This window comes from Plectropomus leopardus, chromosome 18, assembly GCF_026936395.1.
Source record: "Plectropomus leopardus strain MGB_pleo_1.0 chromosome 18, ASM2693639v1, whole genome shotgun sequence".
Taxonomy (NCBI): domain Eukaryota; kingdom Metazoa; phylum Chordata; class Actinopteri; order Perciformes; family Serranidae; genus Plectropomus; species Plectropomus leopardus.
The window spans coordinates 2,747,501-2,775,440 of NC_142193.1; the positions used below are offsets into that span (position 1 = coordinate 2,747,501).

General features: G+C 39.7%; 1 protein-coding gene across 8 annotated transcripts in view; it reads right to left on the reverse strand.

The window, feature by feature from the left end:
* Window positions 1–27,940, reverse strand: part of rbfox1 (RNA binding fox-1 homolog 1) — a 338,256-nt gene that overhangs the window by 55,329 nt on the left and 254,987 nt on the right. For 7 of the 8 annotated variants that reach the window (XM_042505386.2, XM_088091126.1, XM_088091127.1 and 4 more), the window contains one exon: window positions 13,286–13,579. In XM_042505386.2, coding sequence (XP_042361320.1) covers window positions 13,286–13,579 — 294 coding nt within the window. Of the gene's footprint in view, window positions 1–13,285; window positions 13,580–25,801; window positions 25,927–27,940 lie in introns of those variants that run through there. The other variant, XM_042505385.2, reaches the window with a different exon arrangement.

A 27,940-nucleotide genomic window follows, 5' to 3' on the forward strand; every position in this document is an offset into this window, starting at 1 on the left:
ACTTCCTAAAATCTTAGAAATGTCCTAAAATGCAAGTAATGTGTAAAATTCCTAGAAATACCCTAAACTCCTAGAACTGTCCTAAGATCCTGGAAATGTCCTTAAATGCTAGAAAAGTCTCAAAATCCTGGAAATGTCCTAAAATCTTAGAAACATCTTTAAAAAATGTTAAAATGTCCTAAAATCCTAAAAATAAATGAATACATTTATAGAAACATCTTAAAAATCCTACAAATGTCCCTAATGCCCAGAAACATTAATGGGGCTGCTGAGACTGGCCCCTGGTCTCCTTCATTTTGCAAAAGTGGCCCCTGAGCAAAGCAAGGTGAGGATTCTTGCTTTAATGCAATCCAATACAAAAGACCAAAATCTGGCTTCAAAAAATAACAATTTAATTAAAGGGACACATCTCTGACACAGTCTTGTGTCAGAGAGGTGTTGATTGAGTCATTGCAACTTGTGACATAAATGTGACAGGTGTTGCTAGTGATCATGTTTCCATGATTCTCAGCTTGAATAAATTGCTGAACATGGACACCACTGTCATACCCACATGTAACATACAAAAATCACGATCCTACATGAAAGGCAATGGCTTCCATTTCTTCGCCCTCTTTTTCTGCATACAAACAGTCCCAGGCTTCAAGCTAGCTAAAAATAAAGCCTGCAAGTGTATGTGTATATGTGTGTGTTTGTGTGGGTGTGTGATCTTAAAACGAAGCAGCATAAGGCCAGCAGACTGTAAGTCTTCCATGCACGCCTAGGTATATACTAGCACATATGGAAAGGAGTGTACACACACACACACACACACACACACACACAGAGCAGCGATTGCCATCTGTGGAGAGCTCCTTGCTGTCCGCGACATCCGCCTACACTCGCGGTGAAGAAATAAAACAAACAGTGAGACAAAGCATCTCATCTCATCCCTTTTGGCATCAGAATACGTGAGGCGAGGCCAGGCTGATTATATCATGGTTATAGACATATTGGAGGTACAAACAGAAATGATGGCTAACATCAGGTTCTTAGAGAAGAGACAATAAAAAAAAAACGGAAGAAAAGCAGAAAGAAAACTACGACAGAGATTTAGCTTTTAGATGATTCAATGATCTTTGCAAGTTACATAATTATATTAGCATATCAGACATATTGAACACATTCTCATCCCAAGTCGTCACATATTGCCACTTTGCAGTGGACTTTGTTGTCTACATATTACACACTAAGTATCTTTCTACTTCTGTTGTTTACATTCCCCGATGCTGCTACCTTGTGTTTTTGTTTTGCTGCATGTTTAGGCAACACTTCACATAGCAACCAACGGCGGGATGTCAACAAATGGACATGGTTGCACGGATGCTTAGTAATGGCAAAAGAGGCATATGGTAAGGGTTAGGGCTACCATGTGGAGAGAAACATCATATTCAGACATCAATTACCAAACTCCCATGAAGATCTGGGTTTGTTAAATTCATCCACCACCCCTCACACCTGCCCCTTAAAAGGACTTTCATGCTCCTCACATAACAAGTTTCAACCTGACAGCAGCTAGCAGCGTACCATGTGGACACAATATGTGATAGATCCAATGGCATTTCATACAGCTTTAAAAGATGGATTTTGGTGTCGCGAATCTACGCCAAATCAATGCAAAAGTGGTTACATTTTACGATTTCGGAACAAGAACGGGCTGACAGATTACACAATATATCAACTTTTGTAGTAAATGGAGCTTGCATTAGGATTTTTTTTTTGTCAACAAGACACTTTTACAGCCGATGTTATTAAACAAGTAAGTGAGCTTTAAGCATTGAATTAAAACTGTTACCAGCATCAAAATAGAAGTTGTCAGAATCAGTATGCCAAAAGCTAATTCAAGTTTGACAGAATTCCAAAAGGATCATCACCTTTTCAAAGCAACCAGTCTTTTGGTATAAATGGTGACTGTGTCAACATGACTCAGCGTTGCGGTTGCTCATAGTGAAGGCAGGTTTTGAACAAACAGATCTTACTTTTATCACTTTTTAATATATACACAGCTGTGTTTAATATCTTCACCTACTAGGTTACTAGTAGCAATTATGGAAGCATTTGACTTGAAGACACTGGTTTGCATGGTTATGCATTAAACCAAAACACTGATCGCATCTGAAAATGAAAAAGATACATTTCCCATACATCAGTGGGAATGAAAATTGGCCAACAGCAGAAAACAAGTTTAACATAAAGAAAATAAACAAACTTCATGTTGCAGCTGTTACAAATGCTCGATGCAGCACTGTAGGAATGGTAAATGGACTGTACTTGTATGGTGCTTTTCTAATCTTTTGAATACTCAAAGCGCTTTCACACTACATATCACATTCACCCATTCACACACCCATTCACACACACTGGTGGCCGAGGCTACCGTACAAGGTGCATCCTGCTACTCAGTAACCATTCATATGCACCCCGATGACGAAGCATCGGGAGCAATTGGGGGTTCAGTATCTTGCCCAAAGATACTTTCACATGTTGCCGGGGGATCGAACCATTGACCTTCCAATTAAAGGACGACCTGCTCTCCCTCTGATTGTCTCAGAGCCACTGTTATCCTGGTCAATTCAACATCTGCCTGGTTACAGAGCAGCAACAGCTACCATCCATCCAATACTTAGCCAGCAAATGATCCCAAAAACCCACACCAACACAGAAACGGATCAGCTTTGTTGTTAAACCCATGTATTACATTTAGGTAATGTTATCCATGTAATGCCAACAGTTAGCCCTGTCAGTGTGCATGTGTGTGTGGAGGGGCGTCTGTCCAGGGCACAGAGCTCACATTCTTGCAGCAGTTGTCTCTGAACTATTCACGCTAAACCCAAAAAGAGCAACACTGGAGCAAGGAGGCACTGGGCAAAGCAATACATAGCTCTACAATGAAACATGATAGACTGCCCTGATAATAAGTCCTGAAACCCAGAAATGATGTTGCTTTTCAGCAACCCCAGCTCCCTCTTCTCTAAGTCAGTTTTTTTTTTTTAAAGGGTTTTTGAAAAGATGCTTGAAATAAGGTCAGTGTTTAACACTACCAAGCATGAAATGTGTCCGTAAATACGGCAATTGTGAAGTTTCAAGCTTTTTAGATTTCTGACAAAAGGCAGTTGCAAATTAGTGGCAAAATGAGACTTTAGAACATCATCATGCCACACAGTGCTTACAACCTCATTGTGATGGCACTGTGGTGTAGTTCGTTTAAAGCCTAACGTTAGCTTTTTACTTATGCTGATTGCATTTAGGCCTCAAAAATCCTAAAAGTGGTGTTCATTTGTGAGGATTATCACAATTTCAATGGAAAAAATCCCATAGACTTTTTGATGCGGAAATCAGGCCAATACTTCGTGTTGGCTTACAGAAATACATCAGCACTGGGGCACTCTATTTTGCCCAATTTAAATAGCAAAAAATAATGCAAAAGTTTACACTTCTGGGAGGTTGGGCAGTAATTATTTGTTGATTGTGATAAGTGAATCTTGACATCCAAATCACATACACTAGTAGTAATTCCCATGCCTAGCCACTAACGGGGCTGACAATGTTTGTTCTTAGAGTGCCACAAGAGTTACATCATGGATATTTCTCCTTTAAAGCATCAGTGGGTCAATTTCAGGAAATCCATGGATCAAGGTGTGAATTTTTTTTTTTTTTTTCCAGTCCAAAACTGGCAAGATTTTATATTTTGGGGAGCATGGATCTTTTTTTTTAGCAGATTAGCAGTCAGTTGACTGGTATTCTCTTATAAGTGGCAAAATGCAGATGTATCATAATGCCAGAAAGGGTAGAAATACATGTTGTTATGGAAGAATTTCAGTCTCCAACAAAGACAAAATGTACTTTCTCATTACCTTTTTTTTCTCCAGACTTTACACCAGCCCCATTGTTTCACTTTGCGTTTAATACAAAATACAGTGCAGTATGTCTGGATGGAAACACATGACGCACTTTGACCTATACATGTATTTTAATGATTAGAAGTATGTAAAAATCCAGTTTCTCTCTCTCCTATCAGCTGCACCCCATCCTACCCCTCTTTCACTGCCCACATGTGGGGCTCACAGTGAGGGGAGAGGAGGTTGACGTTGCTCTATAAACACTCCGACCAGATGAGGTCATTCTTTCTGGATGCATACACAGCACCCACACTCACACTACTCAGAATAGAGAGACTGAAGAAGAGACGCTGATTTCAATCTCCAGCCACAAAACATTATGCAAATAAGTCCATCCATTTGCAGGTTTTTAAAATTTGTCATAATCTTTTCAGATATTGAGTTAACTTTCTCTAGACATTTGTAATGCAGCAAGCACAGGGGTATTCTGTTTTTTCATTACTTTGATAACAAAATGTGCTCAGTGTGAAACATTTTTTTCAAACAGTGAGTCATATTCAAAATCAAATACCACATCCAAAAATATCTACAGCACACTATGCTAAATTCTATGTGCTTTTTATAAACTGCCATTCATGTCCAATATTGTTACAGTCAGTGGTGGAGTCCAATGAACAACCAATGTCAATATCAGGCTGATTGCAATTTTTCAAATTACTAAAGCTATGATTTTTAGTGGGCTATAATTTGTTATTATTTAGCATCTGTCACTGGCTAAAATGACACATTTACTCAGCTGTGGCTACTTAAATTAATTCTGTGAGTTGGCCAAACTGTAAAGTGGAACTCTGAAAACCCTGTCTACATGAATATATCTATGAAAGGCCAAGATGGTTTGGTAATGATGGCTCTGACAGCTACTGCAAATTAAGAAAATTGCATGTAAATAGAAAAACACATACAAACTGAGGGAACATTGTCACCAGTCTGACAATTATTTTGCTGCAAATACTGAAAATACAACTAAATACCAAAAACTGCAACTGCATTACCTAATAACAGAAACTGTGTGCAGGGGCAACACATTCTCATCCCAAGTCATCATATTGCCATTTTGCAGTGGACTTCCACGTCTACATATTACGCTCTAGGTATCCTTCTGGTTCACAAGCACATGGTGGGATTATGCTGTACGTGGTTATGTTTAAGCAACAGAAGCACATGGCAACCAACATCTCAATGTCAAAAAACACACATGCTGGTGTGAATGGTTAGATTTAGGAAAAGGGCCAATCATAAGGTGTCCGAAAAAAACAAAACAAAACATCACATTCAGACAGAAAGTAAACACAGGACTCCAGCATCAAAGTCTGGGGCTTGTTGGACCCACCTACTGCCCCTCCTGCCCCTCCTGCCCACCATATAGAAGAACTATATTATGTCGTTACTGGCTGCATTTCAACCTGATGCCATGCAGCAGTGTATGATGTAGACGCAACAGGTTCAGGACAGGATATGAAATAAGGAGTGTGAGGGTAGTGGATGGGTTGAACAAACTCTTAACTTTCACCCGGAAGCCTGATGTTCACTTCCTGTATGAATGTTGAGCCAAACTATAATTTGTTTTCCTAAACTTAACCATGTCTAAACCTAACCACACCTGCCTTTGTAGCCTAATCCTATCCATGTGCTTCTATTGAAGTCCCGGAATTGGTTGCCACATGCTTTTGTTGCCAAATCTAACCATGTGCTTTTGTTAAAATCCCCACGTTGGTTGCGGTTCTGGAGCGTCAACAGAAGACGCAATAGGATACCCATAGTCTAAATTATAGACTATGTTTTCCATACACAAACTCAGTTATTTTTGCTTTTAATGTTATTTAGCAATGAAATTCACTGTTGGGGCAAACAGCTGCATTCAGAGAAACACAGAGTAGACGTGGCTGAGGGGATGAGGAAAAGCAGAGAGAAGTAATGCAGTGAGAGGGAGGTTTGATGATGTGGGGGGAGGAGTGAGTGCGGCACACACACTGACTAGGAGGGAGAGCTGATGAGACTTCCAGATGTACAGTATGCTGTCTTGTTGCTGCCAACATGCTTTCTGTCTCTCACTCTTTCCTCGGGTGGAACAGCTCGGGGGTTGTGGCTAAAAAATCATCACACAGCACTCTCAGCACCCAGCACATAAACAAGAACTGCAGTTCTGATAAAGCAGATTAGGAATGTTTGCAAGATGAAATGGAGAGCTGGAAAAGTTTATTTAAAGTTTATTTTATCAAACTGTAACAACTAACATTACACTCAACAATTTGGCTGTAGTACTTTCAGGTGGAGTCGAGTGTTGTTGGTATTCTGTGACATAATGCTGTTATTCATGCAACTTCTCTCTACCACTGCATCAAATTAATTATTACATTTTAAGCCATTTGGAGCCAGGATGGGGGACATGTCCCCCTCACATTAATACTTTCACTTTATTTTCTCACAGCGATGAGCTTAAAGGGAAAGCTCAGATTGTCTGAAATGGGGTAGTATGAGTTATTTAACCATATTCAGTGTATTACAATAGTAGATGTCCGTTGGAGAAGCATTACAAAGTCTAACACGAAAGCTAAGCAACACACTGCTGAGGAGGGGTCAGTAACAAAATGTAGGCCAATTTCAGCAAAAGAAATGGTTATTTTAGGTGTACACTATATTGAGAGTATTTTAACTGCTTTACCTTTCCATTAGAAAGTCAATTTCAACAGGGAAACCATTAACAGCTTCAGTTCCACATCTACGCTCTTGACACCAGACTACGTTGTGGCCCAGGAAGTCAGAAGGTAGGACTTAAGCCCCATGCTCATTTGTTTCAAGTTGCAAATAGGCATTGTAAATTGTGTGAAGCTATCACAAGATGGTCTTTACAGTATGTCTTTCTCACTACAGACATGCTTTTAAATATCTGCACGAGTAATTCACATTTTTTTTGTTTGTTTTTTAAAGGGGAATGTCTCACTGGTTCCCTCGTCAAAAACCTGATGGGATTTTTGAATGGGATTTTCAGTTATTGCCAAAAATAAGCTCTGTGACAAACACAAGTATATGAGACTTACACGCTTTGTTCAGCATGATAATCTTCACAGACGAGCACCACTTTTGTGAGTTTTGAAACGTAACTGAAATCACCAGAAGCAAAAAGCTATTGTTAGGCTATACATGAACTACATCACGGTTGCATGTGTTAAACGTCACCACTACAAACACTGTAAAAACACGTTAAAACATGATCGAAAGATATTATAAACAGATAAATGTACAAGTTCGAGTGTGAGTCTGTAAAGCTGTAACGGTGGACAAGTGGGTTTAATGAGTCCACTGTGCTGACGTCTAACGTCCCTGACAAACACTGTAGTCCCATTTAGCCACTTGTTAGCAACCACCTTTTTTAAGATGAGTAAAACCTTAAAAGTTCAAAAATCAGGTTTAAGCGGGCATATTTTATGTTGCAGAACGAAACGTCTAAATATCTTTAGCCTGTGTTAACCTTATTTAGGGCATTTTACAGAAGACCCATTCAAAAAACCCATAGACTCATTCATTTGTCGGTGCAGCTAAATCTTTGATTCAAATAATATTATTAATTTTAAAAAGTCCAGCCAAGATAGAAAAAGAAAAGTAAGCATTTTTGCAGTTCAGAGAGAGCACATTATTACTATGCAAAATAGCACCCATCTTTATGACACTTAAGGCCAATGGTGTGATAAATATTTATGAAAAAGAACTGGTAAATCCAGAGAACAATTGACAAGCAGGAGTTTTGTCGCCTGTGAGGCTGTACTCATATACGTGGCTTTAAAAATCACATGAATTCTATTAAAACAGTGCCTGAAAAATGCCCCCCAGAGATCTCTAACAATTGTCTTTGGAGAGCTGAAGTGCTGAAGTGATAATCAGATAACACTCAGAAAATAACACTGCAGGGTCTGCTTTGTAGTTGTGCCATACAGCTAAACAAAAACACAGTCGAGGGTATAATAAGTGCCTTGGGGTAGAGCTCACCATCACCTGAATCTACAGTGAAAGATTGATTTGCCTTGTAACTGGTGGTGTACTATTTTTTAATTGGGCATATATATATATATATATATATATATATATATATATATATATATATATATAATATCAGTGCTGTTGCTGACTATGAAAGGCTAAACTACTTTAACTACTTGCAAGCAAATGTCTCCCATATAAAACTTGTCAAATAACAATGGTCTACCAAGAAACACACTGAAAAAGTAAACTTCAGTGGTTGAAATAAGCTGCAGGAGTGAAACATTATCACTTGCTCAATTCAAAGAATCATAAAACTGTCCAGCATCATTAAAATTCAGGGCAAATTTCCTCAAGTATTATTGAAACTTCTGTGCAAGTCTAACAAATGGCTTTTGATCTAATGACCACAAAACTGTAGACTCCAGAAAATCTGTAATGGAATTTGTTAGAAATATAAACAAACTGTAAGACATTCAAGAAATCATATCCAGTGACCAAAATCGCCTAAGATTCATTACACCAGTTCTAGAATCTCATGTCACCAGGCAATGATCCACTCCTTCAACCATGTACTTCCAGTTCAGGCATCCCATCATTATCCAGTTGCACAACCCTGTACCTCATGATCCAGTCCTAAAACCCTGTACCTCATGACCCAGTCCTACAATCTTGTACTTCATGACCCAGTCTTATAACCCTGTATCTCATGATCCAGTTCTACAACTCTGTATCTCATGATCAAGTCCTACAACCCTGTACCTCATGACCCAGTCCTACAACCCTGTACCTCATGACCCAGTCCTACAACCCTGTACCTCATGACCCAGTCCTACTGCCCTGTACCTCATGACCCAAACCTACAACATAGTACTCCATGACCCAGTTTTATAACCCTGTACCTTATGATACAGTTCTACAACTCTGTACCTCATAGTCATGCAACCTTGTACCACATAGTCCCACAACCTCATTCCTCATGATCCAGCTCTACAAACCTGTACCTTATTATCCTGTTCTACAACCATATACCTCAGCATTGAGTCCTACAAGCACATGCCTTACATTTCAGTTCCACAGACCTCTACCTTGTGATCCAATTCTACAACCCTTTACCTCATGGTCAAGTTCAAAAACCCTTACCTCTAAATATAATGACCATGTCTTACAACCTTTTGACCATAACTCAGTGTAAAACCTCTACATCCGCAGGTTCTGGTCTGCCTTTTCAAAACACAACACTATTTATGATCTCAAAAGTTTCAAATCTATTGTAAGAACCACATTTATCAAAGCTTCTTATAGAACCCCCCTGCAATTTTGGGTACTACCAAACATTCCCGTTATATGTGGGCCACCACAGGTAAACCAGCAACAAGTCGGCTCGGCACAAGTCGTGTAAACAAAGAAAAATCGATGATTTGTTTTTAATTAGTGATTTTACGTTTTTTGGGTTTTTTTTGCAGAATATGCAAGTTGAAATCACGAAGAAGCCATTCCATGCTTCAGATGATAGTATTGGGGCCCTAAAACCATAAACTTTGTATTTGAATTTAGGTTGTTTTAGAGGAAAAGCTGGATCCTAGTTGGGAGTGTGGTGATACCGCAGTAAATTAGCATACTGGCTTTCTTTGGCTTTTCATGTGCTTTTGTTTCTTTTTTTCAGTCAATCAGCTGCACTTAAAGAGGAACCACATGGCTGCTTGAGCAGCCACTCCTGCATTTAAAGTAGGCTAGTAACTGTTAATGCTACTTGTGGAAGCTGCGTGTGTTTTCATCATTGAATGAAGAACTAAAGGAAGGAAGATGCTTCTGGTCATGGCTACACCAATCTCACTTCTGATTCTGAACCCGAACTTGAAGATGAAACTGAAGAAATCGACAAGAGCAAAATGCTACGGAAGAAGAGAGGAAAATGCTCTCCTTGGGACACAGTCGTATAGCCACAAACTTTTTCCAGAGCTTATGTACGACATACGGATGGATTCTTTAGAGGCCGAAAGAGAGTAGCAGGACATGAGAATTAATGGACACCTTGAGGTGAACAGGCGTAAAGTAATTACTTCTGAAATGACTACATCCACCAAGGAGCCTGTGACGAAAAGAAAGCACCCCCAAACTTTGATTTGATCGGAGGCATTGAAGTCTGCAGGAATACTTTTCAGTTTATTATGGGGTGAGTTTTCATTAACGTCCAAGGTATCTACGTTACGTTAATGTTCATTCGAAGTCACACACAGGGTTTACAAACTGTTTGTCATGCTATAAGCTATCTTTTAATAATCAACTGTGAGTTTCTTTAATGTTCAAGTTATCTAGCTAGCTAGCTCAGTATTATCATTTTGAAATGCAATGATACACACATCGAAATTGTGAGCATCTACTATTAATTTGTATAACACACAAACCTGATAATGTGCTTGAATAATGTGTGAATAACCCACCCATGCTAGACTGGTAGGGGGTTGGATTTATGTAAATGTGATGCAAATGAGCAGCCACTGTTACCTTGCTCCAAAGGTAGGTGAGAATCTTTCAGAAACTTTGAGGCTGGATGTCTCACAAAACTGGTTTTAGGAGTGCCTAAATTCAAATGGCCACATCTTCTTTAAATATTTTCAGAATTCCATGTGTTAGACATCGTTGGAAAGCTTAGAAACTACACTTTCAGAATCTGTTAATAACTCAAAATGCCCCCCTGGCGACTGGTTCCTGGTTTTTCCATGGCTGGACATGTCATAGTTCCAACACCTTGCCACATGATTCTGGGATTGCCCTCCTGGAACTGTGGTTTAGATTTCTTCCGGTAGTCTCTTTTCTCCTCCTTTACTCATTGTAGGCTGCTGCTTTTTAATTGTCCATGTTTGCAGACTGGCCACAGTGCCTGTGTTAAAGCCATCTTGGATAAGTCCGGCAATCCATGATTTCTGGTCTTTGCAGGGATCTCACAGGGCAGCCTCTGTAGTCGCTTGTGGTGGTATTACTGCCATGATAATGACCAATGTGAATTCCCTTCGCAGAAAGTGAAGCTTGCATTTGTTTGTTAATAACTTGTACCATAAATCACACACCTTTTTTCTTGTCAGAGTCCTTTGCTCTGTCAGATATGTATATAAAAAAAAGAGTCACCTGGTTTAATGGTGCTGTCTGGTATTAAAGGATTTAGCCAAATGTTGGTGTTCCTGATATTGAGTTGGAAGATGATGCCGGCCGAGAAGTAATCCACTTTATTATCCAACAACTGTGCATTTGCTAGCAGGATGCTTGGCAAAGAAGACCCATGTGTCCAGGACTGCAGCCAGTGTTTAATTCCTCTGCACTTCTCACAGTGCCTCTTCCAATATAGATATGGATGCAGAAATGATTGCAGAGATGGCCTTGCTTGTCCATGTGGTCAGAACCAGAGCTGATGCCTATCTCACCACATTTATCTTGATGTTTACTTCAATGTTTACATTTGAAAACTAACAAAATGTTTGTAAAAAAGACATAAGAGTATACATTTGCATACGGTAAGGACAGATTTAGAGGAGCCCGCAAACATGGCTAATGGACTGGTCTAATACCTTTAAGTTTAGCATAAAAACTGGATGAAAGTTAAAACCCTTACAAATACCTCCACCAAGTCTTTAAACTCCTCTCTGGAGGGTATTAAAATTTGCAAATGCATTGTAGCAGTACTTGTAGTAGTAGTAGTAGTAGTAGTATCAGCATCAAGACACTGTGGCAGAAAAATACAAGTTTTGCACTACCACTACTGTGATTGCATGAGGCTAAGAATATTAACAATGCTGGTCAGTAGGGGTGCACGATAACTATCGGGCCGATAATTATCGGGCCGATAATTATCGGGCCGATAACAGGAAATTATGACGTAATTCCGATAAGTCCGATATCATGACGAAAAGCCCCGATAACATATATATTTTTGTCAGCACGGCAGTGCCTCGCTCCCACTATGAGACCCGAATGGCCTGCAGTGAATGCTGCGTTCACATGATGTCGGCATAATCAGAAAATCTCTTTCTCACTGGGAAAAATCAAGAATACCCCCTCATGTCAGAAAACAACTTGTTAACTCGGTCATAATTTTGGTAGTTGCTGACTTAAATTGATATCCGCACTATTTTTCCACGTTATACATAAAAAATAGAAATATGAACTTAAAAAGGTCAAAAGAACGACTAGCAAACGAGGGAACGGGGGAATTTACGTTACACCTTGAATGCAGCATGCAGCAGCGTGCTTACGAAAACAAAGAACATGGCGTCGATTGTGTGGGACTTCTTCAAAGTTTCCGAAGAAGACAGTTCGCTGGTTACTTGTAACAAATGTTCCAAGCGAGTTCCATGAGGAGGGAGAACTAGCACTAATACTTCAAACCTGATCAGCCACCTGAAACATAACCACCGCTTCGACGGAGTTTTGAAAGAGGACGCCCGGGCTGCTAAAGACGCTAACGTTAGCAACTTAAACTTAGACACATCGGCGAGGCTTTCGAAAAATCCAAGAGGTTTTCCAAAGATGACCCACGGGCTAAGGCTATTGAAGATTTAATCATGGACATGATGGCGCTTGATGACCAGCCCTTCACCCTGGTCGAGGACAGAGGCTTTTCCCGTCTGATTAATCACTTGGAGCCACGGTTTACATTGCCGAGCCGCCGCTACTTTTCTGATGTGTGCCTTCCAGCTAAATATGATGCGATTGCCAAATGTATTCACACTTTGATTGATAACAACATGAAAGACATGAGCTTCACCATGGATATATGGACTTGTGATGTCAGCCCTGTATGCATGATGAGTCTGACCGCGCAGTGGATAAATACAGACTTTAAAATGTACAGAGCGGTGTTGCACTCCCAGGAGCTGCCCGGATCACACACAGGTATAATGATTCAACAGACTTTTGAAGCTATGCTACAGTGGTGGAATATTAAGAAGGAGATGGTGCATGTTGTCTTACGAGATAATGCTCGTAATATGGAAAAGGCAATGAATGAGGCCCTCCCTGTTTTTGGTTTTGTTCATAGTATTGATTTCATGATCTTAGGTATATGTGTGTGTTATCGGTTATCGGTTATCGGTATTGGCCTTTAGGAGCTGAAAGTTATCGGTTATCGGTATCGGTTTTAAAAAACAGTTATCGTGCATCCCTAGTGGTCAGCATACATTACTGGTTGCATGTTGAATGCAACCAGTAATGTTTTACATACAATATAGCCCTCATGACTTTCCATTAAGTAAAGCATAGACATTGTGGTTTTATTGGTCGTTACACGGTTTGATCTGTCTTGAAAAAAATGATACCACACAGTAACATCAAATTCTGAAACAACTTAAACATTGACATTTCCCATGATGCCTTACTGTGGCTGTGCCAGTGACTGCCTGACTGCCGGAGTCTGTCCCGCTCTGGTCACTGTGGCTCTGTGAGGACTGGTACATGTTGAGTGGATGCTCACTGACAGAGGCCTGGACCCCGGTGTAGTCCTGCGGTGCTGCTGGGTGCTGGTGCGGATGTGGGTGGGAGTGTGGATGTGGATGGGGGTGTGAAGCTGTGAACTCAGCTGGAATGCCGTTCTGGGGAGGGGGGGCAAACTGGGCTGATGGATAAGCCTGGGCCATGGATGGGTCCGGGGGTGCCGGTGTGTCCTGGTTACCCTGTATGGAAAAAGAGAATCACTTTATAAATTATAAGACCAATCCAACATTCTATAATTGGGGATTTCAATCACAACCAATATTCTGCTAGCATCACAATTGTTCCTCAAAAATTCTATTGTGTGCAGTATTATTTATTTATTTCCTCTTTGGTCCACACTTAAAAGTCAACACGTTTGAATGGATAGCCATTAAAATTGTGAACAGACATCCAGGATCCCCAAAGGATGACACCTCATGATCTTGATGATCCAGCAATTAGTCAATAGACTCTTTTTTTTTTAAGATTATTTTTTGGGCTTTTATTGCCTTCAATTGATAGGACAGTGTGAGCGTGAAAGGGGGAGAGAGAGAGAGGGAGACATGCAGCAAAAGGCCGAGGCCGACTTGAACCAGCAGCCACTGCGGCGAGGACAGAGCCTCTGTGCATGGGGCGACGCTCTATCCACTGAGCCACCAGGAGCCCCAGTCACTAGACTTTTATAAGATTTGGTATAGGCATTTGTTAGTCCTAGATAATGTTTCCCCAATGACTTTGTGATCATACAAAATTTAAAAATTTGTAGGACACACTGCAGCTCTTCTTTTGTGATAGCATGCAATCATGTTTAACATCACCTCAGCATGGAGTACAGTTACAGCCTCATTGAGCTTTTGGCTTTTATGTCCAACACTTTGTTCAAATTGAACTGGATTGCAATGGGATTTCATAGGATTGCTGTTGATCTCTTGATGATGTCACCAACAGGGCATAATTTCTACCTGACCATGATTTTGTGAATGACAACTTGAATGACAACTTTCTGTATTTCTGTATTTCTGTGAAGTTTGCTGTGGATATCAAAGGTTCCAAAGAAGATTGTCACAGAACTTCAAGAACACATTTGTGCCCCCCAGAGGATGAACCTTTTTTCCCATTTTGGACACCTCTTGAGATTTCCTTTGGCTCTACTTTCACACAAATTTCATATTTTATGTACATCCATGTAGATCGCAAGACTTGAAACTAGATATCTTTGTTCATTGCAACCAGCAATGCTTGACTATGAAGCGCCTTAGCCATTTATGTCATTTAAACTTTTATTTATTTTTATTTTTTTACAGAAACTACAACAAAGATGATGGGCAATCAGATGTTTTGAGTGCACTCTACTATAGATTGATTCATCAACTGTACTGTATATTTACAAAAAAAAAAAAACAGATTTCACCATTGTCAGTGCACACTGCAGATTTGATTTGTCATACAATTAATTCAATACTTTAATAAAAAAAAAGCCCCGACTCCTGACTCCGTTGAAACTCTCTCACTGCACACACATTCACACATTTACACAGTAGTCTGCTCCATGGAGAGGAAAAATACTTGGAGACCTGTACTGTCTAACAGGAGCCAATTTATCCATCACTAAGAGAGCAGGGTTATCCATATGATTACAAAGGACATTACATCACAGACAACCGATGCACTCACATTAATCATTTAAAGTTGGCTACCTTCTAATGGACAACAAATTATATATAGTAAATGTAGTAAAGTAATAAATTATACTGTTAGTCTGAAGGATTGCTAGGACAAATTTATTTTTATGTATACGGAAGATGTGCCACGTCTGGAAGTAGTCTGTCTCATTAAAGTCCACTCTCAGCTAGATGTAAATCTGTGCGGTTTAACCATATTCTTAATAAACATCCACCCAGAAGGTTGACAGATGATGCAATGCCACCTCTTCTTGCTATTTCATATAGACAAGTTCCTCCTCTGCAAAGGAAAAATATGGAGAGCTTGTATGGTAACATTAGAGACTCACAAGGGACCTAAGACAATGTTAGTCTGGTTAGTTAGTTTAAATTAGCCTATAGATACCTACAGCTGCCTTTTTTTAGACATGTGACCCTTTCCTTTCATGACTTAGGGAGCCCGTGTTTGTTGTAAATGCCAAGGCCTAATGACCATCTTTTTCCAGGTACAAATCCAAAATTAATATGTGGCAGACATTGAGTCATGGGAGTGGTCTGGTTTGGGTTGTTGTTTGATCTCCACCAGGTGCAAATGACATCTGTTCAGTTTGGCAACAGTCTTTGGAAAAAAAAATCCATCAACACAACTTGAAAGGTAATCTAACTCTGCTTCTCTATGTCTTATGTTGCCTATTAATAAGCAACAAACTTTCTCTAAAAATGAGTAGAGCCCATACAGGGGTGTCACTTCCCTTCACCTTGGACACATCCTATCTGTTGATAAGCTCACCAACTTCTAGGTCTGCCTCCCTTATTTGCATATTGAGATAACAAGAACACTTTACTTATAGCTGCAATTTGTGGGCTTAGGCCTTTTCTCAGCAAAAGGAACGAGGTAGCTCAATTGCCAAAAACAAGGCCGCAAGTGGTAATGACCAGGTTTCAGGTTTCACAAACCTGTGCAAAGTCACGCAGGCTGGTTTAAATTGTCTCGAGAAGGAGTTTGGCTGTCAGTTATAGCACCGCCATCTTGCCAATTGGGATCAAATTTTATATGAAGAATTAGAACCTCATTTCCAGTTATGGTGCTATGTTCATCTTTTTCAGGTCACTGTAATCTGAACAAATTCATAATACAGTATGGAATACTAACTGGGCCACGCCCACATACACCCATCATTATGACATTTCAGATCTTGGTTAATACTTGCCCCGAGAGCATGTGCACCAAATCTGGTGAAATAGATGTCATTAACCAGATACACAGAGTTAATATTGATGACTTGATGTGCTAGGGCTCATTACAACAATGCTTTTCCTCTGCACAAGATGTAGCATCAAGTTGCCCTATTTAGATACAAGGGCCTTATGAAACAATCTATAGTGCATGCTCTAAAATGCATGGTGCTCATAAATTTAAGGCATGTCTAACAACTTTTGCTAATTAAATGGCACATAATCTGGGCACAAAGTCAGATGTTACAGGCAAAGGGGTTCTATTATGTCCTTTAATTAATCATAGGTGTGTTTGGGTGCAACATGAATTAAACCAATCAGTGTCATCTCTAATTCCCTTTAAAAGCGAGATACACCTGCACCATACACACGGATATTTACATGGCCGATTGGGCGAACAGGGGAAGCAAGCAGTTTTCCTCTGAGAGTAATCCAATCAGAGCAGTACTGTCACTGCAGCAAATACTGTTGGACACTAAAGCAGCAAAACCAAAAGCTGAAGTTGACAGAACAGAACAGAACTTAATCAGAAAATAATCAATGAAGTTAAGCTGCTTCTTGTGTGCAAAAGCACACAGCGTCTCTCTTAATGTGGAGTCAGACGGCAGCTCTGCACTGAACTCTGCTATGTTCACATTTTACACAGTGTAGCTTATATTTTCCTCATTAACCATGTAATTCTTCACCCATCTGCAACCCTTTTACACGTCCCTGTGTGTGCAACAAGCCGAGTGTATGCATGTTGTGAACCCCCATATGTAAGTGTGTCTTACTGTCTGAATAATAGGCCCTTTAAAAAGCAGGAAAACACAGCAAAATTTAAGGCAGGTTTCTTTCAATGGTGCAAACACTTTCTGCTGCGTTAAAATAGCATCCCACCAACAACATCCACAGCTCATTTTAGGACCTACACGCCCATATGGGTGCAAGTATTTTGGTTACTTACACAATGCATTGGCCAATGAAAGTTGTGCTGTGCCCCACTTTGCGTGTGTAAGACGGGGCACTGCAAAGTCCCTGGACTAAAGGGAGGAATTTACCAACACGTGGTAAAGGACATAAAGCCAGTATATGTCCCATACAGAACTCCTGTATAGTATTTTCAGGAAAATGATACCAATGACTTTACCACACGACACCAAAGATGGCTTTTGGTGGTCACTAGACATTGACAAAGTCTATAAAACACCTCAGCAATGACTGCTCAGCTCAAAACAAACACAACTAAAGAGTTTCAGTGAGAATTATGAGTTTTGGAAATGTGGTTTCAGCTGGCTGCAGCTGTGATTCACAAAAAAAAGTGGAGACACTGAAGGGGAAAAAAAAGAATGTGCCCTCAAAACACTTACTGTGGTGTGTAAGTATGTGTGAGTGTGTATGTGAGAGGTTACTCCTGTGGGATATTTATATCTCAGCCATTACAGAGAGAGAGAGAGAGAGAGAGAGAGAGAGAGAGAGGGAGGTGCAGCCATATGTAGGAAAAAGAAAGTGAGAGTGAGAGAGAGAGAACGGGATGCAGACAGTGAGTCTTGGCTAAATGCTCTGCCGTGTAATGGGAACCACATTTAGAAGGCTGAAATATGCTTTACGTGGCAGAGCACTGCACACACACCCACACACACATACACACTCACACACACAGGCCACTGAAGGAATACAATTAAAATTTAGAATAAGCACACAGAGAGAGAGGGAGTTTCTCTCCTTCAGAGTGAATCCATCCCCCCATATGCTTCCCCACGTGTAACTCTACTCTAGAACTCTCAAATTTTTCACAAAAGACAGTTTTAGATTTTACTCAAATTTATGTATTGTGTTTAAAGTTTTAAATGTCTTGGCCCCTCGTCCACGGATTTATTGTGTATCCTACTTCTGACCAAATCTTATGTTGACTTGACTTCCATAAGGTATTGTACTGTAGCCTTTAGTCAAACTGCATTTATTTAGTGATCACTCTCTGTGAAAGTCAGCAAAACACTTTGCCTGATGACAAGTTGTTGTACAATTTGTGCTTTATTAATAAAACTCTGATCATTAGTGCAACATTAGTCAACAAAGTCATTGCTGAGTTCTTGGAAATCTGCAATATGACTACAGAAGGTCCAACTGGACAAGTAACACAAGCAATTAGACGATTGGGCAGGTCGGAAACAAACATTTCCCTGACCTAAATTTTAATAATCCGTCATTGCACAGTAAAACTGAATGAACAACGACAATAAATAAAAAAAGAAAAGTGAGTATATAAACCTTAGTGGATGTTTACAAATGGCTGTTTAGGAAAAATTCAGCCTGTTATCATTCTGAAGTCATCAAGTACAGCCAGTGCTTTTGGCGTACAACCTTGACGCCAAAAGCTACCTTTTGTTACAGTATGATATGCCCCTTGATGTCATCAGCTGAGAATACAGCTGGACAGAAGCAGTCATGGGGTTATTATACGCTGCGTCCTCATGATATGACCATGGGTGGTGTCACTTGAAAATGTGGCTGGACAGAACCTGTTGCATCTGCATGATGCATGGCAAGACAGCATCAGGCTGAAATGCTGGCACTAACTAATATAAGAAGCACAGGGCGCTTCTTGGGTGGTGAATGGGTACAACAAACACCAGACTTCCATGCAGGAATGCAGTGTTCACTTCCTGTCTATATGGGAGTTTTTTTCCTCAACCTTAATATGTATTTTCTTCGCCTAATACTAACCATCCATGGCAGCATGTGTTTGTTGATATCCTAGTGTTGGTTGCCATGTGCTTTTTTTGCTTAAACACAACCAAGTGCAGTGTAATCTCACTGAGTGTTTGTGATAACATCATAGTAGCGGCAATCTGGAACGTCAACAGTAGAAACAGAAGGATAACTAAAGCAAAATATATAGAAGTCTTCTGCAAAGCAGCATTATATGACTACTTGGGATGGGAAAGTGTAGAATAATTTTACTGATGCCATGGTTTTTTAAACCAGGGGCTTGGTTTCCACAGCCCAGAAAAATGTCGGCATTGTACAGTTTTGCAAACAATGAATACATTACATTTACACATCACATTCGTGTCTTGTACACATTTCTAAAGTGATGTAGGATATAAGCTAACTCGTCATACACAGGTTGAGGGGATGGTGCATGGCACCTTGGCAAGCTTTTGCTGTTCTTCCACTGGCTATGTAGACACCTAACTTTTTTTACTAACCCATCACTATTTTTGTCAGCAGTGTTTTACCCCCAAACTGTTTTGTAGCGCTTTGTTGTTGGTTGTCCAGCAGAAGTGCCACGAAGAGCGGTAGTTTTTTTTTTTTCCCAAGAAAGTGCTGTATTCCAGGCGGGATAGTGTCATGAAAATTGAGTATTTTTAAGCCAGAACATAATCTTTTTCCTAACCGCAACCAAGTGGTTTTTGTGCCTTAACCTAACCACACATTCTTTAAATGTAAAGAAATGTGTTTTTTGCTAACCTCATACCCATTGTTTGCAGAAACCTTCAATGGCAACATTTTCCATGGTGATTGGGTTAGACCAGTCTGATCATTTGATCTTCACATTTCTTTCCTTTTCTGACTTATTTTAAGTAATGTCGCTGTCATCCAAGATCTCTGGGTAGTTGTTATGAACTGTGGTTTTCCTCTCAGGCAAGGTTTTAAAAAATGACTAAAAGGTACCAAACTCTAGAACCACTGACTTTGCCCTCATTGCACACACCTTCCTTTGACTGTTTTAGGTACAAGGTAGATGTATTAGTTATATTTAAACTTAGCTGAAAAATTCTGGGTTTTTTTTTTGTTTTTTTGTTTTTGTTTCTTTGTTTGTTTCTTTGTTTTAGTGGTGTCATTAAATGGTGGCTGTAATGAATTACAAATACAAAGATGGGTTTTGGTTAAAATGAGCACTTTCTTAAACCTTGGATAGACAGTTTTGTGTTGACATAATTTGGCAATCCATAATAAACTGAGTATGTTCTAATTCAAGTGGACTCAGAGAGCACTTAACTTCTGTACCTTCTCTTGGTTCTGTTTTCAGGCTTAAAAAAACAATCTAGCAGTGCTGGGAGACTCTGTCCAATCACAAGACATTTTAGAGAGTGTTTCTATTAGTTGTTCTACAAATACAAATGTGTGTGAAAGCCTGATTCAATGGCGGATGATCCTGCAGGAAAATATGCTTTTCCAGCACTGCCTACACTGCAAAGTAACCCCCCAAAACAGAAGACATATTTATTAAAATGAGAATTTGACATAAACAAGACAAAATCCATGTCTGTATTGGCAAAGCGTTTCTGACAGGGAGAGAAAATGTTGCTAACAGTTTAATTTTCTGCGAACTGGAGCTGAGGGTACCTAGCTGTGTCTTAAATTTCATGGTTTTTTTTAGCTAACCTTAGCTAGAGCCAATGATAGTGTCTTACCTGCCTCACTCCTCTGCCACAACTAGAATCCAGTCAGCCCAACTTTCTTTTTCTGCTGTTAATCATGTTAGATCTGTGACAATTGGTTGATCCATCAATTAACTCTGACCTCCTGTTTAAATGGTTTTGAGGATCGGACACAAATTCAACCTTTTCTCCTAAAAAACAAGCTTAATAATTCATATAGCTTTAAAGGTCATTTTCAGGTAAAAGTAACATCAGGTTGTTTAAAGCATTTGATCAAACAGTGGTATAGTTGGGAGGCTAGTCTTGCACTAATATGAGCCAAATAAAGTGAGTATCTTCCTCCTGGCAGTTACTTGGAGGTTCATTGACAATGTTAGGTAGGTAACAAAGGTAACAAACTGCACCACAGCTCAGTAAGGACTCTGTCTCCGGGAAATATAAAGAAGGAATTTCTTATTAAAAGGATTGTATTGCTAGAAGATGCCCGCTATCTCTTTAAAGATCACCGAAGTCATGACATCACTTCTTTTCTAGTTTCTGTATCACTAGCTTCTGTAACTACATACAATCAGTACATTTCCATGCACAGTTAAGTGGAGCTATGGTTATAGCTCGATTGGGCCATATAATTGGACTCCTTGTATCAGTATACAAGCACCGAGGGAGAATGGATTTATTTATAGATGTATGTCAGACTCTGTGTTGGTAGTTGGCGATTTGTCCCCTTTCATCTAGTTGCTAATAAACTTTCTTCCAGTTGACCTACTATGTCACATACCAAAGAAGTTAGTAAGTGGCAAACAGGTTTCATTTCATATGGTGAAAACATAGATAACTTTTTGTTGCTTGGTGCACTTTTCATGCTTTAGCACTCGCCATGTTAAAACCTTTGTCTTCACTTATACAGGAAAGAGGTATACAGGAAAGAGTAAATCAACCCCCACGAAATTATCTAGGTGTGTTAGTCTGACTTTGAGAAATTTGACTTCGTAAGATTGTAGCCAGACTAACATGTTTACTTGTTTTTTTAAAAGTCCAGCTTTAGTCGGACTAATTCAATCATTTTACTTTTTCTAACATGATGTAAATGCACTAAACTGTCATCACATTTGTTTTATCAGTCTTTATGAATCAATAGAGTATGTTACTGGAGTTTACTTCCCATGATCTACGACAAATCGACATCATCTTAAGCATTTGGTGCAAGAAATGCAAACCTTCATGATTTTAAAGGGGAAATATACTCCTTTTCAAAATTAATACATGTTGTTCCTATGGTTTAGGACAGTCCAAAAATATTAATAAACATGAAAAAAACTAGAATGCTAAAAAATCAAATTTGTCATATCATAGAGTATAAAGTCTCAAGGTACTCCATACTCTACAAATTTGGAAAAATGTTCCAGAGGACAGTGAGCACACCAGGGGAATGTTATACCCAAATGATCAAACTCATTTGGGTATAAGGAAAGAAAACAAACATTTGTGTGTTCAAAAAATCTGGCTCCCATTCAATGTCTGTGGGACAGCTCCATACTTTATACCCTGTGACATCATAAGTTTGAGACTTCCTTTGCTGGTTTCTCAAGATCACAAATATTGATTGAACTTTCTAAGACCATGGAAAAAACATATTGGACCTCTTAATATTGGTGTTGTTCCCCTTTAACAAAGTTAAAAAACATAAACTCCAGCATGGGCACTTATGCCATTGTAACTTGGCCTCATCCATATTCATAACACTCACCAAACCTCTCTCCTACAGTCATTATTTTCAACTCTCTTGTTTCGACCTCTGCTGTCTAAAAACTTTTACAGACATGTCAGAGCTAAACTCGACCCCTTGACCCCCTTATGGACTTGCTTCTTCTGTTGAGCTGTGGCATTTAACTACAACATCTAAGGCTTATGGAAATTATATTCCTTAGAAACCACTAAAAAACGTAAATATCAAACAAAAAAGGATATTAGATAGATTTTACAAAGAATCCAGCTACACAACATACTGTTGACAAAGGCATTAATCCAAGGCTGTATTTTTATTTATTATTGTAGTTACAAATGTCAATGAGTGTGTTTTCACAGACATGAGCATCGGATTTTTGGTGTACCCCATTCATGTGTGCATCCCACATATTCTGAAAGGCTGTGATAATGTGACCAATGTGCTGATGGGAGTAAGCAAGGAGGCTGTCCTGAGCAGTGAGAAGGCATGCTGTTTTGGTGGATCACTCACTAAACACTAGACTTTCCCATGGGACTTTCTCATGGAGACACGTGTTTGGAACCGTATGAACTTTGTGTCATTTTAAGGTGGCCCTCACCATATTTTTTTTCCTAATCCTAACCACAGTAGGTGGGTTTCCATTACAGATTTGTATAAAACTTAAGCGATATTTCTGAAATGTTGATAAAGCACAATTGCGAGATGACTGCGTTTCCTTCGAGTGATATTGTGGGACTTCTCTACTGGTGATAACACTCCAAGAAGCATGGTGATGGATGTTCATATCATTGGCAGCTTTATTTCAATTGCTGCCATTGCACTAGTCGTCGTTATTTCCAATCCAAGGACACGTAGGCATGTTATTCAAGCGATAATGGAAACGTAAGCCCCTCCCAGAAATCTGGGAGGTGATAGTCCAGGATTTCACAGAGGAATTGTGGATTCAAAATTTCTAGATGATCCGCTCAACTTTCATAGAGTTATTTGATACAATAACACCTCTTGTTGTGCCTGCTGCATCATGCCAGAGGGAGCTGTTCCTACTGACAAGGTATTTGGTCATAGCATCATGTGACCTATAAATGTGAAATAAAAGTGTTTTATTGCAGTTTTGAGAAGTTTTTTTTTTTTTAATTGCCTGAAATACAACCTCATGCAAGTGTAAAAACTTTTTTCTGCAATAAATGGGAGACGTATTTATTTACTTTTTATAATTGACATGTTTCCATTAGGTGTATTTTATATTCACAACTCAAATTTGAGCAATTTGTGGGTTAATGACTAATGACTGTACTTGCCCGGACCCAGGATGTCATATTAACCGATCTATGAGAATATGTTGCTTTATCCACTGCTCCCTGTCCTTCATGGGGGTAGTGACAGTGACAGGTCAGCCTAGTGGCCAGAGGAAAATGTTTACGTTTTACATTTCAGAAAACCATGAATACTTTAAATTAGCTTGTTTTCATACAGCCTACGTTGTGTCATCATTTTTAAAGTGATTTTAGTACATGAGGTGACTGTTGTCAGGAGGTGGAGGGGATGGTGGATGCTGTGAGGATCTAGGCAAAGCAGTTGTCAAGCTGCAAACCATTGATCAAGACAAACAAACAACAGGTTTTAGCAAGTGTCCACTGTGTTTCCAGCAACTTTTTAGTTCACCAAACATGAGTATTTTTTAGGGAATCATCACTGTTTTCCCTGCCGTAACAGTGGCACAAAAAGCAGTTGTTTTTTATAAAGACATTGCTGCTTTTCAAAAAAAAAAAAAAAAAAAATCCTCATCATAAGTCATAAGGTGGGTTTCTGTTAACCCTGAAATTGGATATATTGAAATTGTGATTATAAAATATGCATGATGGAAACACATCAATTTAGAAAAAATTAGCATTTTAGCATGAGGTGGAACAATTTGAAAAAGCCATATTTCGCAAAACCCGGAATGGAAACCCTTTTTTGTCATTCATAGGTCACATGGTGCTTTGGAAAACATCACATCACTCAGTGGAAACGCAATCATCTCACAATTGTTTTATCGACATTTTGAAAATATCGCTTAAGTTTTGTGCAAACCTATAGCGGAATAGTGAAATCTTTTTTGTGCCTAAACCTAGCCACACATTAACCCCTGTGTTGCTGAAGTATAAACTTTCACTGTATTTGTTACATAATAAAGTGAAAATGTAACATATCAGTGGTTTGCATAGATGAACAAAGTAAGCATTTTTCTGACAATTGGATTTGACAGGACAGGCTGACACCAGTCAATGTTGAGGACAGCATTTTCAGAGCAGTGTAGATCCTTTAATGAATATCTCAGTGCTTAGTGAGTGTGTTGGCACAAAATAAAAATTTGCAAAAAAGTTGTCGACATCACAGCACATGTACAAATAGAGTGCAGTCATCAGTGACCATGTTACTTGTATTTATCATGTGTTTTCGAGATGAAAACAACCAAATATCTCTGTGCTCATGTAAATATCACATTCCAAATATCAGGCAAACCCTTATATGCCTCAAAAAAGGGATACATATTATGTAAACACAGCCAGTGGGTTCTTTGAAGGATATTTCTCCAGAACCTGAATGTTGTTATTTGACTTTGGCTGAACTTTGGGGCATTTTATCCCCCAACTTCTACAATGAAGTCCTGCTAAGAGGGGATCCCTTCACTGCCAATATGTAAAAAGGGGGAATAGTACAGCAGTACAACTCTCTCAGCATACATAAAACATTTGAGCATTGTAAAAAAAAAAAAAAAAAAAAAAAATTCACACAGAATTCAACACACACACACACAGCACAATGCACCAAGTAACAACATTTCGGTTTAATTCCGCACAAGTTACCATACAAAAAAATAAAATAAAATAAATAAAAATGATACTTCTCTACCTCATTCCTTGATATAGCCTGACTCTTTTTTCCCTTCTCTTACTGTTGAACAAACCTTTTCCAGCTCGCAGGGTTTCTTGGTTTCATTTCCAAAACAAATCTGCAGCTCCTCTCTCTCTCTCTCTCTCTCTTTCTCTCTCTCTCTCTCTCTCTTTCTCTCTCTGTCTCTCTCTCTCTCTCTGTGTTTCTCTCCTCTCTCTAATGCGTAAATTCATGGACTCTTGCTAGCACCTATGATAGATGAGGACGAAAGAAAATGAGGCAGAAAGACAGATACACACCAACACTCACACAAGCAAAGCCTGCTGCTCTGCAAACCTACACGCACCGCATATAGACGGCCACACTCACAAACACACACACACACACACTCATAAGCGCACACACAAAAGGAGCATGCAGCATGCTGCCTTCTGCAGTCACAGCACAAAAAGTGTGGTTCGAGGGAGCGAGTGTACAGTGCGACAATGAGGAGAGACAGAGAGAAAGAGAAAGAGGGAGAGGTGGAAGAAAAACAGTGTGTATTGTCAGAAGTACCTGCTCTACCATCTTGCCTTTTCCTTCCTCCATGCACATCCAGCTACGCTGTAAAGTCCAGCCGCCAGTGACTGCCTACAGCTAGCATCAATTATGGATGGCTTTTTGTGTGTATGTGTGTGTGTTGGTGTGTGTGTGTGTGTGTAGTGGGGGAATGAGCAGAAGGAGGAGGATGAGAAGGAGGAGGTGCCACTGTGAATGAAAGTAGCATTCCTCCAAAAAATGTTTTCACCACTCTCCTCTCTGCATTCTCTCACAACCCTTCCCCTTCTCTCTTCCTTCGTACTATTCATTCCCCTTTTTCCCTCGTTTTGGTTATGTTTTTATATCTTTGCACTTGTAAACTACGGTCAAACGTGGACGCTCGTCTACATGCTTTTGTGTCCCTTCGGTCTGGGTCTGTTTTTTTTCCTGTATAGCTCCAATTCAAAGAAATCTTACTGCAGCAGCGTATAATGACATGGTTTAGACTACAGAATAATTTCAGTTGTGCAGCAAAAAGTCCCTTTTCACATTCCAATATAATGGTATTCCCATGTAGAAAGCCACCTCCATAAAAAAAATGGTCCCAGTTTGGTGTGGAAGAACAACTTAAATGGTATGCACAGAGCCCTGACCTCAACCAATACAAAACCTTCAACACATTCTCTTCCCTAGTCCTTACATATCACCGCTTTCCAGTGGATTTCTGTTTCTACATATTACATTCTAGGTATCCTTCTGTTTCTGCTGTTCACATTCTGGGGTCTCACTTCTGTAAAGTCAGCATATGTTGGGATTGGAGGGACTTGCACTTGTAACGCTGTTCTAGTCATTCCACCACTCAAAGTACTTTCACATTATGAGTTACAGTCACCCATTCACACACGTGTCCGTACACTGATTGCCAAGGCTACCGTACAAGGTGCCACCTAAAAATAAGTAACCATCAACATGCACTCACACACTAATTGAACAAACATCAGGAGCAATCTGGGGCTCAGTATCTTACCCTAGGATACTTTGATATGCCGACTGGAGCCGGGGATTGACCACCAACCTTGTGATTAGTGGACAACACACTCTACCTCTGAACCACAACCCCTGCCACTGCATGTGATTATGTTTAGACAACACAAGCACATGGCAACCAATGCCAGGATGTCACCAAAAGCACATGCTGGCACAGATGGCTGGGTTGAAGAGAAAGAGGCACATGCTAAGGTGTAGACAAAAGAAATTACATTCAGACTGGACTCCAATGTGATAGTCCAGGGTTTGTTAGATCCTTCCACCACTCCTTCCACCCGCCTTTTTGGGACTTTTGTGCTCCTTACATTATGCCATTACTGGCAGCGTTTCATCCTAAAGCTGTCCAGCGGTATATCATGTGCACGCAACAGATTCTGTTCAGCCACATTCTCATGTGATGCTGGCCGTTCATGTATCACACTGTTGTGGCAGGTGCCATTTTACTGGTGGTTTATCATAATACCAAGAACGGTTCTGTCCTCACTTGGTATTGGGATCTTATGCAAACATCACTGCAAAAGCAGTGACATGTAATGACTTTGTTTGTCTGGACAAAGTTCTCAACATGGAGTTTGCTGAAGTGCCAGGGAGCAGCTGACATGCTAACTTCATAAGCAGTGCTGAACAATGGCAACTGTGCTGACAGAGCTAACAGTGTTAATCGGGGCAAACCTGAAAAAGGGCACATAGAGAGCCATAGGGAAATTCAGATTACAACATTCTCAGAGGTAGTGTGACTTAATTCTTCTATATCATTGCTCAGAATGATGCAAACTGGACTTTTTTTTTTTTTTTACTATGCCTAGGTACAGTGATCCGAATCATAACCCATAAGCATAGAATCCTTCATTTGATTGCATTGTTGTGCATTTGTACTGTTATCTAAATAATTGTCCTGGCCCAGATGTGTTAACCCTGCTCTGCACCCTGCTGCACCTTAGATTACAAATTTAACCAAAAAAAAAAAAAAAAAACAAGTACAAAAACAACCATCTTTGTTTGCTTTGCATCTTTGCAAGCCTAGTGGTGGGCATGAGAAATTTAGTGATGGCAGTGACCACTGTCCAACTTGTCTCCTTAATTAGGGTAACATTCCCATTCCCAAACAGCCTTGGCTAGACTGCGATA